The sequence below is a fragment of the Myripristis murdjan genome, chromosome 7 (assembly GCF_902150065.1).
Source record: "Myripristis murdjan chromosome 7, fMyrMur1.1, whole genome shotgun sequence".
NCBI classification, from domain to species: domain Eukaryota; kingdom Metazoa; phylum Chordata; class Actinopteri; order Holocentriformes; family Holocentridae; genus Myripristis; species Myripristis murdjan.
In genome coordinates, this window is record NC_043986.1 from 6,557,477 (window position 1) to 6,574,733 (window position 17,257).

The 17,257-nt window shown below is 40.6% G+C and overlaps 1 protein-coding gene across 1 annotated transcript; it reads left to right on the forward strand.

The window, feature by feature from the left end:
* Window positions 1-1,080: 1,080 nt before the first annotated feature.
* On the forward strand, window positions 1,081-17,086 carry LOC115362399 (acetyl-coenzyme A synthetase, cytoplasmic-like). Its single transcript, XM_030056310.1, has 12 exons — window positions 1,081-1,203; window positions 5,534-5,662; window positions 6,356-6,526; window positions 8,487-8,620; window positions 9,663-9,795; window positions 11,448-11,504; window positions 12,395-12,475; window positions 13,016-13,124; window positions 14,229-14,297; window positions 14,866-15,042; window positions 15,273-15,347; window positions 15,798-17,086. Exons 1-12 carry the CDS (start codon window positions 1,081-1,083, stop codon window positions 15,923-15,925), a joined length of 1,386 nt encoding a protein of 461 aa, XP_029912170.1. The 3' UTR covers window positions 15,926-17,086.
* The last annotated feature ends 171 nt before the right edge of the window (window positions 17,087-17,257 follow it).

Below are 17,257 nucleotides of genomic sequence, written 5' to 3' on the forward strand. Positions count from 1 at the left end.
CATATTTACACTTCAAATGTTCCTGCTGTGGTGTTGTCCTTGCAAAATAAATTCCACAGCAATTAAAGCGATTCCACTGAATTCCCCCATCCACCCCCCACCACACACACACACACACACACACACACACACACACACACACACACACACACACACACACACACACATCTTCACAGTATTTGAGGGTGTGGGGGTCCCTCCTTTTGGCAGGAGACTATGAACTGATATGAACTGATCAGTCTTATCAGGGAAAAGTGGAAAATTACCAAGACTTACCAAGTCAAGACACATTTCAACAAACAATGGAAATACAAGGAAAAGGTTTTGTTCTACTCGCTGTTTCATTTGAAGAAAAACAGCTGCAAAACTGACACTGGAGACGTCTCTGCATTTTTCATCTTAAAACAAGTACTCTTTCCAATATTCTGAGCTTTTAAAAGGATTGAAAACAGCAACAAAGGTTATCAGTGAACATGATGGCCTCATTTTCTCCCCAGAATCATGAGCTAGAACTCCATCAGCACCAACCAGGAGCTTCATCAGGGCGATTACCTCCTCAGCAACAACGGCAACTATAAAGCAATCTTCCAGGTGAGGATAAGAAACCAAAAATCATACTGCACCAACCAGCAATACCTTCTGACTCCCAAAGGCTCTAAACACACAGTCACAAGAGCTGCCAAGATCAAATTAGAGAAGGAATTTGTGGGGATCCTGATGATGCAGCATGAACCTTCAAAAGTGGATCAGTGAAACCACTTCAGACCTGTACAATTAGTAAATATGAAAATGTTGTGATGCAGCTCAGAGCAGCAATAAAAACTACCAGCAGTGTGTTGTTTACTTTGAATAAGTCTGCTTTTCTCCTTTTGTGTTTACAGTTTACAGAGTAGAGATTGTCATTTCTCCTTTTTTGGATTTCTTTTTACTTCATTACAACTCTGTGAACCTGCAGTAATTTCAAAGTCTTTTAACGAGCGCCTCATTCACCAACCACAGGATGACGGAAACTTCATCATCTACAAATGGGCTCCCAAGTGGGCAACCAATACCAGTGGCTCCGGAGGAAATCGAGTCGTCATGCAGGGGGACGGCAACCTTGTGATCTACACCAGCTCTGATAAAGCGGTGTGGGACAGTAAAACCCACGGCCATCAGGATCCAAGGATGCGGCTGGCCTTGACTGATGAAGGTCAGCTGATTGTGACCAGAAACGGTCAAATCATTTGGACCTCGTCCTAAGGTTCAGCCTGAGGTCATGATATGTACAAGCAACAATGTTTTGTGCTCCTGTCTTTAATGACAAAAATGCTATTTTCGTGTGGACAAAATGCTAAAACAGAAAGACAAAGTTGCATTTCAAAAATATCATGCCTATCTGGACAGTGTTTTCAAACAGACACAAAACTTATACATCACTGATTCTTGGGAATTTGGATAAAACAGGTTTTAATTTTGAAAAAAAAAAAAAAAAAGTCCGTTAAATTACAAAATCTGAAGGTATATCATTATAGGCCAAGGTCTTGGCTGTTCGGCAATGTACCGGTGCAACCTCCTCATTTTGCATTTTTTTCATAAAATAGGTTTTTCCAGTTATTAGGCTACTTTGTTTTTGTCAACACCGTCACCGTAATGTTTTTATTTTTTTATTTGAAAAACATATTTTTGTATTACAGTTTTTTTCGATTGCTTACACACTAAGAACATACACTTAAACCAATGTGACAAAACTTGAAGTCATTGGAACTAAACCTTAAACACAGCGTGGCCATACCTTAGACACATGTGCTGCTTTAAACTGTGTTTGCAATTCTACAACACACTTCCTCCTTAACACTAGACACTATTTCCTACAGAAGACACCTCGCTCAAAAATGAAAGCATGTGGTTACAATTGGGAAAACACTTATGTTCAAAATACAAAACACATCGGGTAATTAGATAACCCGAGACACACACATGAAAGCACTTACTTAGAAAACTGAACACCAATCAGTCAGGGCCGAAGCACTACAAACAGGCCCCATGTCAGCCATGTTGAGGACTTTGCGTGGAGGCGGTGAGAGAAAGAGGCACAGGAAGACATCGTATGCGATGTGGATGAGATTTTGTAGCTGTACGTAGTTTGATTTTGTTATATTGTTTTATTTTTGCTTTACATACTATGCATGTATATTTATTTATGCATGTATGTTTATTTATGTTTGTCAAAAGGCTTTTACCATGACAAAACCTTTCAAACATGCAGCAAAAGCACATTTTGTCAGCGCCCAATGCAACTAATCCAGCCACTCACTCACTTCATATTCAACACCAAAATGCAACACACCCTTTTCAGTCTGAGCAGGTTCAACCTTACTTTTTCTTGTGTGTATGCAGTCATATTTTTTTGACAATTTACATAGTTACATATTGTAAAGCAAGTAGCAAAAGCCAATATTTCCCTCAAACAACTCAACTTCTGCCCAAATCAGTAGATTCCTTCAATCAGCTCTACTGTACTGTAACCCAGCTGACAGCAGAATACAAAATACAGCTATCAGTTTGAACAAGGTTCTCCTGTGAGCTACACATTCAAATGTGAACTTACAGTAAAGAACTGCATCCAAACTCAGAAAGACTTTGAAGTGAAATTTTTACTGTATTTATGGCAAAAACTGAAATACTGTAATTCACATACAGTATTACACAGAAAAACTCAAAGGAGTTGAAAAAAATACAGAATACAATTTATAGGCCCCTTTTTTTTAGGTGCATACTGATTGATTGGTGATTGGTGATTTGTGGAAAGGGCAGTGATGCAGGTGCACTAGTGATTTCATAGAGATGCAGGTGCAAAAGAGTGTGAAAAATGTGTGAATCCAATGAAAAGGTATGAACACATTTGCAAAAGAAAACTTCTGCTGTGGTTTGGAGGTGAAGATGATGGCAAAGTGGATCCCAGTTTCATTATACTGGAAAAAGTGATTGAAAAAACTGTACTGTAAAGTACAATATACTCTATACTGTATTCAGTTTTGAGTTTACACCTTTCTTATTTATTTTTATTTTTTGGTTATTTTGCAAACAGTTGTTACTGTGAAAAATGTGCTTAATTTCTGTTTTGAGCTTTGCAGACTTCTTTTTGAAGAAATAAATGAAAAGCAGTAAAAACTGCAGTGTTTGTGTTAAGTATATTGTTGTGTTGCTTGCTGCTGTGAAAGTGTGTTCATATTATAGAAATGTGTATCCTTTTGTTATCAGAGTTGCATTTTGACAAAGGATTTTTAAGTTTTGATGACTGAGTTTCAGTTTGCCATGAATGTGAATGGTTTATTTCCAGGTGTTGTGTCTTATTTGTGTTGTGTTTAGAGTTTTGGCACAGTGAGCAAAGCATTTGCAAAATGAGTTCAAGCAATCAAAAAAAACTGTAAAGAGACTATTACTTTAATAACTCAACAGCACCAAAGAAACATATTGTAAGCATATTCATTTAAAACCAATTTAACTGCATCTGACGGTGGTGACACTAATCTGACGGTGGTGACAGTGGCCTCATTAAAACATACATTTCCAAAATTTATACCACTCAAGTCAATGGCTTCTTGCTCAACAACTTTATTTAACTATTTTGTACAAAAAATAACAATCCTGAGCACTGTTATGAGCATTTTTCATCATTTGTCATCACCGTCACACAGAAAACCTGACGGTGGTGACGTCTGACGGTGGTGACAAAAACCTGCTCTTTCACATGATAAGCATGAGTTGTTCACATTAGCCAGCTTGTTTTCGCCCTGTTGCTACCTGCATCAGACCTCTTCTTAAAAAGTATACATTTATTCCATAATCTAATTTAATATTTTTTTTACAAAAGTGACGGTGTTGACAATTTATGGTTATGACAGTAGCAGTGTCCCAAAATATGAAGAGATTTAAGAGAAAATAGCAAACTTCCAGAAGCCTGAGCGCTCTTGAAGCATGCAGTAGAGCTGAAGGTTTGAAAAGGGCTCCTCAGGAATGTAATTGACCTTGTAGTTTAATTATTATTTTTTAAATACATATCTGACGGTGGTGACGAATATCTGGGACACATTTTGAGCAACCACAAAATAATAGTAAATATTGTTCAAAACCCATTGTTTGTAGTTTTTAATACATATTATGATGTACTCTTTCATGTGGTAAAGATATTATTCAATGAAATGATTACTTTTTGTTGTTTTAATCAAGTTGAAATGATTATCTCCTATCCGAGGACAACTGGTTTTGTAGGCCATGGGCCAACATATAATCATTAAATTAATACAAATAAAAAATAAACCTATAAAAGAACCTTACAAATGTGCAAAGGACCCCCTGATTATGCCCTTGATTCTTTTTATTCATTAAAATGTTGTAAATTTCCAGCAGAAATAGCATTTTTCTTAGTGGGACGTGATTTATCCAAATTCTCAAGAATCAGTGATAACATTTTAGGTGGTCGGGTTACTCAATGTCGCTCTACAGCAAAGGTCCAAGCCTTCATATCTAACTTTTCTTGTGATTTGTACGTCAGCATGACGTAATGTTGAGGGATAATATGTGTGTAGGTGTGTGAATGTAACTATCAAGTGTAATAAGGTGCAGTTCTAAGTATAAGAATTATAAAAACACCAAAAGAAGGAATATGTTTTGGAAGAATCGTGCTCCAGAGGGTGTTGATCGCCTCACTAAGACACTTTATGTTGCTTTTTCTTCAAATTTGTCACCTCTCTGTATGTCTACCTGCATCTCTACTCATTTGTCTATATATTGCTCTCTTTCTCTATCTCTCTTTCTATTGCTCTCTCTCTATACACCAGTCCAAGGATTTTCAGGCATTTCTAAAGGCGATTTAAAGTTTCCCTGTATTTCCCCCATCCTCCATCCCTTTGATAAATAGTTATTTTTTGTGTGTTGATCTCTTTGTGCATCAAGTAGTAACTGACCCGGTTCTGATTGACCTGCACATGGAATAAGTTACAACACCGACCCTGTTTGTAACTTTTCTAACTGCGTATTATTCACCCTCACTCAGACTGCAATGCTTCTAGAGCCCTTCTAGAGCTCTTTTCACCTCTTTGTTTTGCTCTCTTCTAGCTAGTTTGAGAGGCATGATTTTTTTGTTTGTTTGTTTTGTTTTTGTCAGACTAACCCCCCCCTCTCTCTCTCTCTCTCTTTTTTTTTTTTTGCTTTGTGTTTTAGAACGTAGAGATGTTTGTTTGTCGTTTCTAAATGCCTCCTGTAGTGCCGCAAAGTTACGATGTTGCCTCTCGTTCTGTTATCGGTGATTTTATTGTAACTTTGGTCATCATTTTGTGTGTTGTGTGTTGTGTGTGTGTGTGTGTGTGTGTGTGTGTGTGTGTCGTGTTGTGTGTATGCATAAATTTGTCTTTATGTCGGTATGTGCGTGCCTGTACTTTTGTTTGTGTGTGAATGTGTGTGTGCCCTGCTGCCTCTGTGTATTTGACTGTTCATGTGTGTGCCTGCGTGTCTCCGTTTGTGTGTGTGTGTGTGTGTGTGTGTGTTGCAGGTCCCATGGAACCCGGAGGTCGACTTGTGTTGGTTCACTCTGTTGTGTGGCGTGTGTGAGCCGGAGTGGTGCGACTCTGAAGACCCGCTCTTCATCCTGTACACCAGCGGCTCCACCGGCAAACCGAAGGTACATCACACACACACACACACACACACACACACGCACACGCACACGCACACGCACACGCACACGCACACGCACACGCACACGAACACACACACACACTAAATTGAAAATTACTATGCAAAGAAAAGAACTCTACTGGACTAGTGAAATGTTTGAAAATGAACAAAGCGAGTGTTGTAACTTCTTTGATAACAGAGAGGAAAGACATGGAGACATCTATATATGATATTTAATGGAAAAAAAAAAACGGGGCAGGTACCGATCTGACAGAAGTAAAATGATAAATTGGTCTTGACTTTGATGAAGCTGCAGATCCTTGTTGTTAAATGGTTTAGATTTCATGCTAGATTTCACACTTTCAATTAGATTCAAAGTAGTGAGATGAAACCGTACTGTCAGAATAATCTCGCAAAAATGTGTTTGTATTGTAAAATTGTGAAGTAAATGATTGTGTAAAGTTGAACAATTCGAGGACTCCTGGGTGTCCCTGGAGCTGAAACACTGGGGGTTAGATGAGTGTCTGTGGGTTATTAAAGGTCAACTTGGGGGTCCAAATCATGAAAAAGCATCCTCTATCTGTCTCTCTCGTCTGTCTGATTCATTCTTTAAATCTCTCTCTCTCTCTCTCTCTCTCTCTCTCTCTCTCTCTCTCTCTCTCTTTCTTTCTCTCTCTCTCTCTCCTCTCTCCTTCAGGGCGTTCTTCACATGGTCGGCGGCTACATGCTGTACGCCGCCACCACCTTCAAGCTGGTGTTTGACTACCAGCCTGACGACGTGTACTGGTGCACGGCAGACATCGGCTGGATCACGGGCCACTCCTACATCACCTACGGCCCGCTGGCCAACGGCGCCACCAGTGTCCTGGTGAGCGGTGGAACTGGTGTCTTTACGCTTATAAACATCTAATTAACATGAGTTATCTGGCTGGCTGGCGCTCAAGAGGAAGCATTAATCAACAATCAACAAAAAAATATGCTTCAGAGCTTACTTCAGATCCCAGCAATAGATACAGCGGTTGTTGTCACAAGGGTCACAAGAGCCCCTTCAGTGCTTTGAGCCACATATTCAAATCACCTCTTCAGCCCCATCTATTCTATAATTTCATGTAAATAACGTCAAGAAAAGCTAAAAACCCATTGATAGGTAGTGTACAGACAAACCCAAAAGCACATTACGCCTCTGATTTTTAAAGATCCGGAGTGAAGTGATGTCATTTGAAGCGTTTATGTCCTGTAGTCTTTCACATAAAGTTTGTAGAGCACTTTGAGTGGCTGTCATCAACTTGTCTCCTGTTTTTGGAGTTGCCAGGCAGAACAGCTGTTCATGTGATTCAGTCATAGCGGTAGGGAAATGAGAAGAAGGTGTGGAAATGTGACATCCAAGGTGAGCTTGAAGAAAACTTAAGCTGAGGCCAGTTTTTCTCAGCCTACAAACTTGGTTGGATTCTCCTGGTTGCTCAGTTCTCTGGGGAGCAAATTAACCGCTGTTGACTGGGTGATGGTGTTGTTTGTATTTTGGAAGAACTGGGGTAAGTTGAGGCCACGGGGCCAATGCATCATGTAAATAATACATGATGCAGTTTCATGGCCCGTAACAAATGCTATTGGCTGGTAAATTTTCTCAGTTTACCTGTCATTGGCTGATGGACCCAGACAAACTGCAGGGACAGACTACGAAATGTTAAAAAAAAACAAAAACCTGAGTTGAGTTTGTTCCATTTTTATTCTTTGCTCTTGTAAAGGTGCTCAGTTTTAGTCTCTGCACTGGACTTTACATTGAGGCGGAGAATTTGAGTCACTGAGGCGGGTGAACGTTCATAGCGCCACCTCACACCGCCACAACAGGAGATTAGCAGCCGTCCTATGAGCCGTCCACAGTTCACAAAACCCTCCCACTTTTTATCGTGTCAGTGTCCGACTTTTACAGCAGTACCCTGGGCTGTCCTGTACTCGTGCTGTTGAGTCACCGAAGGTTATCAAGACAGTATTTCTTAGACATGCACCAGGAACATGACTGCTTGGCAAAGATGTTATGAAATTGCACTTGGGAACAGCTGAGCGACAGTCCGAGCAACGGGGGGCAGGGGGGTTGTTTGCTAATTATCAGATAATTTCCTTGTTTTTTATGCAATTTAAGTCAGAATATATAATGGTTTCAGCGGGTTAAATGGGAAAGAAGTTTCTGCTGTCGTGGCCAGTCGTCATGTTAGTCACATCAGGACAGATGATTGGGATATATATGATTTGAAAGGAAAGAAATCAATAATAGCTCATGTTATCCAGCCGCCCCTGGCCTGAACCACTTGAGTATCCCTGGAAGAGACTGTCGGTCCTCCTCTTCAAGAACAAGCAGAGCAGTCAGCAGCTGTATTTTGTCCATTATGATGGCGTGCTGCTTGTGCTCTTGGTGCATTTGTGGTTTGTACAAAATGACAAGGCCAGATCCAGCACGTTTAGATGAAGCTGTGAGTCCGGGTCAGGATTTGCATCACCTCCCTCGCTGATGGCAGTGGTGTGAGCAGGCTCAGTGAAGTACAGGCTCCTCCTTGTGGCAGGAGAGGGTAAAGCAGTGGCCACAGAAACTCAGCATTTAATTGTCAGTAGTTTAGGTCCGACCAGCCTGTGAGGTCTTGATGCATTTGAATTCGTGAAATACAGTGAGAACCAACTAAAACATGACAGGGTCAGGAAACCGAGCTGAAATCAGCTTCAGACCCAACCCTCCTTAACGCCCGGTTCACCTTGAGTTTCATATCTGCTGTTTGCTTTGCCTCCACCTTCCCACTCCCACTGATTCTGTCGATTTCTCCTGATGTGTTTTCCAGTTTGAGGGCCTGCCCACTTACCCCGACGTGAGCCGCATGTGGGAGATTGTGGACAAATATCACGTGAGCAAGTTCTACACGGCTCCCACCGCCATCCGACTGCTGATGAAGTACGGCAGCGAGCCGGTACAGAAGTGAGTCTCTCCGTTCCCTCCTTTGTAATCAGAATGAATTAAGCCAGGTGTTGGTGTTTCCAGGTTTCAGTTAATAAAAACATGACATGCAATGAAATTAGTTGATACAGTGTGTAAACAGTGTCACAGTCTCTGTCACTATTTATTGCATCTTTTCTTTTCCTTAGTGAGGCGCTTTTCCCAGCTCAATCAAATGTAAAAGCTGAGGATATTTAAAGATGCTTTTTCCCTTCGTCTTTTCAAATTCAGTACATCATAATTCACTTAATGGAGCTGCTTTCCCTCTCTCTCTGCTCTCTTTCTCTCATTTTAATTTTTCTGTTTTCTCACCACTTTTTTTTTCTTTTGTCCAGTAAATCTCGCTCTTTCTACTGCCCTGTTTTCTTGTTGCTTTTTCTTCACTTTTTCCCATTTAAATTTCAGAGAAAAATAAATGACTCCATCTTGTTTGGGTTTTCAGTTTCTGCAACTCTAAATTTTTTGAGTTGCTTCTAAAAAAAAAAAAAAATCTGTCAGATGCAGCAGGTGTGGCTTTGTGTTAACATTTATGCAGATCTCCAGGCCTCCAAGCTGTTTTTCTTATTTTTTCTCAATTTCTTATTTCTGTATTTATTGTTACATTGTTGTTAGATTAATTCACATATTTCTACGTAATGCACCTGCTTTCTTTTTTGCAACATTATCTTGCACATATTTTTCTATTTCTTTTTCTATTCCTTATAACATTACTAATACCTATATATAAAAGAGTAAAGTATTTGTGATGCTTATTCCGATTTTCTGCGCTTGAAAGGAAAGCTTAAACAATTTTAGATGTATAAATTCTTACCTTTGGTTAATCTTTTTAATTTTGCAAGCATCCCCGATATTGAGAGAATGTAGTCTGTTCACATTTTATTCTTCACTTCACTGGAAATGAAAATTGCACTCACTTGTCTCTCTCTCGTTCTCTCTCTTTCTCTCTCTCTCTCTCTCTCTGTCTGTCTCTCTCCCTCTCTCTCTCTGTCTCTCTCTCTCTCTCTCTCTCTCTCTCTCTCTCCAGGTACAAGCGACAGTCTCTGAAGGTGTTGGGTACCGTCGGCGAGCCCATCAACCCCGAGGCCTGGCAGTGGTACTACACCGTGGTGGGAGAGAAGAGATGTCCCATCGTCGACACGTTCTGGCAGACAGAAACTGTAAATTTTATTTTATGCGGTAGTCTTTATTATCCACATTCACATCTGGCAGAGGCTTTCATCCAAAACGATGTACATATGAGATTTTTATACACCAACAAGCAAAGATCAATTCAGGAGAGAACGACGACATCAAGAGCCATAAAGCTCTGGTTCTGGTCCAGAGGACAGAGGAGCTACAAGGCAGAGCAGAGAGGGGATGTATAGAGAGCATAAAGAGCATAGAGGAAGGAAGAAAGCTTAGAGGCATAATTTTTTTGGAGCACACAGTCCATCAGGTGAGCAGGTGTTCCCTGAAGAGCTGGGTTTTTAGCCTTCTCTTAAAGACTGAGAGGGACTCTGCAGATCGAATGGAGTTTGCTAGCTCGTTCCATCACCAAGGAACCACAGAGGAGAAGAGTCCAGCTGCTGATTTAGGGCCTTGTTGTGCTGGAGGCACCAGGCGTCGCAGGGGGCAGGAGGGAGAGTAAACCTGGAAGAGGGAGTCCAGGGAGGTAGGAGCAGGTTTGGTTGCTGCTCTGTAGACGAGAGTCAGGGAGCAGCAGCTGGGAGCCGGTGGAGGGATATGAGCAGCGGAGGGCCGTGAGGTGTTTTGGGCTGGTTGAAGACCAAAAGCACCACCGCGCTCTGGAGCATTAAAGTCTTAAACATCCAGGCGCCTCGGGGGGCAAAATCAGGGAAATTCATTCCTTCCTGACTTACAGAAAGGACACATAGAGACTCCGCCATAATCATTATTTATAAATCCCATCAGTCTCTTGGCTCTGCTGCCCCCTTGTGGTTAAATTGTTCATAATCTCACACAGGCTCAGGGAAGCTGGTTCAGTGTGTGTTGTGTTGTCGAGATGAGGAGTAATGCTTTCCCAGAGCGAGGGATGGCATGAGTCACTTGAGGAGGGGAGTTGCTTTGTCGCGGAGGGAAATCTGATGTTAGAGAGCATCTTATGGCAGCAGCAATAACGATGCACAGCTGTATATATGATGCATAATGTTGATTTTCAATCAGAATAGTCACAGTTACCATTTGATATAGAAACACTATTTACAAGTATCAAAATAATTCAGAAGGTAAAAAATTTTTTTTGTTTGCGCATATTCATGTTATACATACATGTTGACACATTTTAAAATGTATATATATACACACATACATGTATTAAAAAAAAAAAAAAAAAGCGTGTGTGTGATGTGAGCTTGTTTTAGTGTCTGGATGCTATGTGCAAAAAAAACACACCTGGAAATGTTTTGGAAAATAATTTTTTTTTAGTCAAGCTACCAGCTGAGAGGGCAGAACAGTTGAGATATTTTTTATTTCCTCTAAATCGGCTCTGAAAGCTACAAAAACAGTCGAGTCGTATCTGCACTGTATTTGTCATACAAATCCACCCCATCATTTTCAAGGTTGCTCATTACATTTGCTATGTGGCTATAGAAAAATTTGAGAATTTCATTGGCAATGAAGTGTGGGAACCCTGTAAACATGACTGACTGTAATAGAAGCACTTAAAAGATGAGCTGAAACCATAAACTTAACATTAAAAAGTTTTACCAGGACATGGCAAACAGGAATATCAGGTCATCATACATTTTATTTATTTTATTTATGTATTCATTTTCACTGTTTTTTCACTGTCTGTTTTCTTGTCTCTCAGGGTGGCCATGTGTTGACTCCCCTGCCTGCCGCCACACCCATGAAGCCTGGATCTGCTGTGAGTACACACACACACACACACACACACACACACACACACACACACACACATACACACACTCACACACTCGGAGATGACACATAGAATTTCTTCAGGTGGTGTTTTCATCTGGAGTGTTTCCCTGCAGCTTGAATACACACTGAATGCTAAAGTCTGTCAGGCCTCAGTCGAAAACCCTCTTTTTTTTTTTTTTTTTTTTTTTTTTTTGGTATTACCAATTTAATTATTTTCAAACAGTGATGGTCCTCCATTCGTTTATCTAGATTTTTTTTTTTAATTTGGGCATGTGAAGGATTTCCTAATGAATACACTTCAGACCACAGATCTCCTTGAAAGAACCCCACCTTAGAAAATAATTTGTTAGTAGATTTAACTTCATACAGCTTTACATTCACAGACTTACTGTCCAAACTGTCCAAACTGAATTTCTCTTCCTTCGACACTAAAATGAAACTAAATAAATCACCGTCAAGTGTGTTCTCAAGCTGCTTAATATGACCATCTGACTCCCTCAGTCCTTTTAACTGACTGTGTTTTTAAAATTGTGTTGTTTTTATTAAATTCTCTACTTGTTTTAATTTATCTGCTTCATTTTTTTCTTCATAATATTGTTTATTTGATGTATTTTTATTTTTTTTTTACTACAAAGTGTCTTTGAGTACCAAGAAAAGCACTATACAAATAAAATATAGTGTTAAATATTTTTTCAATGAAACAGTGCGTCTCGGATGGTCTTTAAGTTTGCCGGTTGTATTCTGCAGAGGATGATTATTTAAAAAGAGGATGAACTTGATTGTATCTTCTAGTATTATTGTTATTATAATTTGAATTCCATTATGGAAAAAAAAACACCTGCAACCTGTGATTTTTTTTTTTCTTTCCCTCAGACGTTCCCGTTCTTCGGAGTGGTGCCGGCCATCCTGAACGAGTCGGGAGAGGAGCTGGAGGGGCCGAGCGAAGGATACCTGGTCAGGAGTTTGATCACCTGTGCTTCATTTAAACAAGCAGAGTCAGAAATCAGCTGCTTTTCTCAGAAAATCTGAGAAAAAGAAAAAAAACTCAGAATTTTAGAAGTTGTAAAATTTGTGAGAAAAAACTTTGATATTCTCTGAGATTAAAGTGCTACATTTCTGAGAAAACTCACAAATTTTTGAGGAAAAAAGAAAATTAGGAGATTATGATGTCACAAATTCTGAGATTAAAGTCACAAATTAATGAGAAAAAAACTTATGAAGGAACAAAAATTAAAAATAGTTTTTGTTATAAAAATGGGATTTAGTAAGAAGGAAATCCTAGAAATATATATATATGTTGTTTTCAATGGAGTTTTTAGAAATGAAAAAGAAGAGCATCGATAAAGAACCAGTCAGAGCGGCGACATTGATGAAATCCTGAGTGTGTTGCAGAGTTTTTGTCACAGCAGCAGATGTTAATTTTATTTTATCACCAGAAAAAGAGGAAGAAGTTGTTCACCTCCATCTTCCTCCTCCTCCTCTTTTGTGCGGCAGGTCTTCAAGCAGCCGTGGCCCGGCGTCATGAGGACCGTGTACGGGAACCACCAGCGGTTTGAGACCACCTACTTCAGGAAGTTCCCGGGGTACTACGTCACTGGAGACGGTAAGAGACCGGGCGAGGAAAGATGTTCTAACCGCTTCAACACACATGAGAAAAACATGAACAGACCGTAGTGCGTTTTTATTCTCATGCAGTGCAAGTTGAAAAAGAGTTTGATTCACGTTTTGTCACGCTCTGGATATTCCCTCTGCCTAAAAATGAAATGAAATAAAAACTTGGTCAACAAGGAAAAGAATCAAGAAGAAATTAAACCAAACGAGGTTTTAGTGTTTGTTTTTTAGTTTCCTAAATTGTCTGATCTTGTTCGTTAAAAACCTTTAAGGGATACTTCACCCATAATGCATCATTTTCGTATGACGCACTCACCATGTGCTGCCCTCCGTCCCCGATGAACGGCTTATAAAACTTTATTTGTCAGAGGTTGGAGGCAGCGCATGCAACATTTTACATAATGAGTGAAATATCCCTTTAACAACAGAGCGGTGGATAGGCTCCACACATGTATCCATTTTTAATTGTCTTATTAAATAAAGGAAAGACTGCTTTGCTTTGTGTTCGCACAGTTAAACACATTGACATTATTTACTATATTTCCAAACTGAGAAAATATCCGATGTAAATCTCGAGCAGTATATGATGTATTCACATAATTATCAGAGCAAATTTGTATTTTGGATGTTGAAGGATCTCTGTTATGTCAAGTGAAACTGGATGCCCTTGGTGGAAACTCAATCTTATTAATGTATTGACTTATTTGACTTATATATTTGTTAGTTTGTTTCTTTTTCATTGCCCCTCTCTCTCCTTTTTTTTTTTTTAACCCCATTATTGTCACTCGCTCTACTTGTGGTCCCTCATAATATTCCAGTTAGGATAATTAATTTATTTTAATTTTACTTAATTCTTTTTTTCCCTTCTCCCTTCCTTTACTTTAAGGCTTTTTATTACGGGAATGTATTTGTTTTTTTTTTTTTATGTTTCCCCTCATCTTTGTGTGAATGGTACTGCAAATATCATTGTAATATATAGATGATGTTTTGTGTGTGTGTGTGTGTTTGGTTCTGAAACTGGAAAATTTTGATGTTTTTTTTTTTTTTTTTTTGAGGCATAAAAAAAATTATTTGTCTCGACTTGTTTATCGGTCAGGTTGCCGTAGAGACGAGGACGGCTACTATTGGATCACAGGGAGGATCGACGACATGCTGAACGTCTCAGGTAAGACCTCTGATTGGCCGATGTGCACAGTGACTCAGAAACGTGCCTTATATGGAGATTAACCATGCTTTGGTGCATGTCGGTGTCTTGAGTGTGAGGTGGGATTGTGTGTCACCTTGGCGAAAGGGCGGCGCACTTGTTTGGCATTGAGCTCATAGTTAGTGCTGCTGTTGGACTGGACTGCATTTTACTGAGAGGTGTTTCCACTATTCTGTCCCCCTCATGTTAAATAAATAGGGAGGACAAAAAATCGGAAACACCTCTCAGTATAATGTAGTCCAGTGCAAGACCTCTGCAAACCACAGCCTCAGTAATAAACACAGAATTAAACTGACACATTCTCCACAATGTCAGAACAAACTGAACATTATAAACTTTATTAAAAGGGAGAATTTATGGCAGAGCTGCTCACCTGAACTGCATTAGACTGGACAGGTAGACCTGATAATGTGGGCAAGTGTGTGTGTGTGTGTGTGTGTCCACTGGACAAACTCCTCAGGGACAGAAACATCGACGTTGGTTTTTAGATGTTAAGCACCTCCTCTCTCCTCTCTCCTTCCTCCTGCAGGACACTTGCTGAGCACGGCGGAGGTGGAGTCGGCTCTGGTGGAGCACGAGGCGGTGGCGGAGGCGGCCGTGGTGGGCAGACCTCACGCCGTCAAAGGAGAGAGCCTGTACTGCTTCGTAACGCTGACCGACGGAGTGGCGTACAGCTGCTCGCTGGAGGCTGAGCTCAAAAAACAGGGTGGGTAGAGAATTGAGCCTCGACCCCGACAGGTTTGTTAGGATGAAAAAATAAAAAGGACCAGCCCTCCATAAACAAAGAGTAAAGAAATTATTCGATGGTCAGCTGCCGAAGCCGGGTGACATGCTGTTATTACACACTCCTGTCACTGTGTGGAAAATGGGTTTGTGACTCTGTGTGTGTGTGTGTGTGTGTGTGTGTGTGTGTGTGTGTGTGTGTGCTGTCAACAGTGAGGGAGAAGATCGGTGCCATCGCCACACCGGACTACATCCAGAACGCTCCGGGACTCCCCAAGACCAGATCTGGTACAGTTCATCCCAGCCGACTCAGACACACTGTGATGAGCAGTCTTTACTTTACTTTACTTTACTTTACTTTACTTTACTTTCCAATGGCAACAACAAAAATCCTCATTAAGTGATTATTTTTAAATATTTTTGAAAAGGAAAAAAGGGAACTTTGTTCAGCGCATCCCTTTATTTTTTTTTAACCTTTTTTCTGTAAAAATGCCTTTATTTTTTTGTACATTCATTTTTTTTTTTTAAGATGCATATTTATTTTAGAATTCAGTATTTCTTTCCAACAACAAAAAACGTCTCCCATAAAGTAACTATTTTCTAAATATTTTTTAAATGGAAAAAAAGGTAATTTTGTTCAGCCCACCTTACTGTATTCTTACTCCCTTTCACTCTCATCTCCCTCCTTCATTTCCCTCCTTTTTCCTCTCTCCTTCCTGCCCCGCCCCTCCCCTCCAGGTAAGATCATGCGGCGGGTGCTGCGTAAGATCGCCCGTAACGACCGGGACCTGGGCGACGTCTCCACGCTGGCCGACTCCTCGGTCATCGAGCAGCTCTTCCAGAACCGCTGCTGCACCGCGGTGTGACGGCCACGCCTGCAGGGGGCGCCGTGCAGAGCCTTTTGAAGGAGGCCCAGGAAGACCGAGGCTGCACGCCAGCAGCCACACACACAACCAGGGAAAAGGATCAGGAGGAGAAATTCCACCATGAGTAACGGCTGTGAAGTCGAGGCGGTCTCAGTCTTGTCCAGTAAACAACCCTCAGCTCCTGACGGTGTGCTGCAGAGCCCTCTTACACTCTGATATAGATATAATGTAATATAGATGTGATTATCAGGGCTGAGACTTCTGCATCCTGACTTTCACTAACCATGATCACCGTTTCACCAGCGAACACCTTCTCCAAGAGAGAGAGAGCTGGTAGAATAATCTAGAAGCAAATACCCTCACAGTTATCTGGTCTCTAAATTAATAGTATTTCTTGACAACAAATAATAATAAAAAAATATATATATCTCAGGAATTAATCGCCATAGGTGGGGGCTGCCGGAGGTTGTTTCTGGGTAGGATCTAGCTGTGTGGAAAACAAAATCAATATAACAGGGTAACAGCTCACTTGGTTTTATTCCAGTGTTTTAACTTTGCACTTCCTGTGCAGCTGCTACACTCTGCAGATTCACTCCAGTGTGTGTGTGCGTCATGTGATGGAGAGATTTACACGCTGTGGCGTCACCACACTGATATATTGATAAATCTATGGATTAATCCACTGGAATAAGGCCACCGTGAAGTGATACCCGTCGTCTCCCGATACACAGTGCTGTTCTGTCCACTTAGACCTGAGAAAGCTCAACACTGCTAGTTTTAATTTCTATTGTTTTGTTTTTTTCTTTCTTTAAACAAATATGTAGATCTGGGTCGCTATGTTGTTGTTTTTTTTTTATGTTGATTCATTGTTTGATGTAGGATTGGTTTGGTCTGTCCGTCTACACTCCTGTCTGTTTTTAGTCGCGGAGACGAGATTCGTCTCTCCGTCGGTCTGGTGGAAATTCAAAGGGAGTTTGCTGTCGCTGTGCAGCTCCATTCAGCTCATCACTTTCCCTCCAAACCAACTTTTAGTAGCTCTGATGTTGAGGAACGGTGTCTGTCAGACTGTAAGGAAACTCCTAAAAAAAACCTTCTCAAGCAAAAGAAATCTGCAAGTTGCTGTGTGGCCAATGGGTGGTCAAGTGATTTGAATGCAGACGCCTCATTTCACTGAATCCAATCCAATAATGTGTGAGCGCCATTTTGAAATTAAGGGAAAAATCACCCTCAGTAGTTGGTGGACTCGACAGAAACTTGAAGGTTTGTGTTGCCCTGCCTCTGTTGTATCATATAACCTTTAGAATAATGTTAAAGATGATTAATTGTTGTGTA

Bases quoted from the DNA above. Each gene is read 5' to 3' on its own strand.
- LOC115362399 (XM_030056310.1), top strand. From the start codon at position 1,081: ATGCAGGGGGACGGCAACCTTGTGATCTACACCAGCTCTGATAAAGCG. The intron at 13,125-14,228 runs GTAAGAGACCGG...TTTATCGGTCAG, and splicing joins GTACTACGTCACTGGAGACG to GTTGCCGTAGAGACGAGGAC. The intron at 14,298-14,865 runs GTAAGACCTCTG...TTCCTCCTGCAG, and splicing joins CGACATGCTGAACGTCTCAG to GACACTTGCTGAGCACGGCG.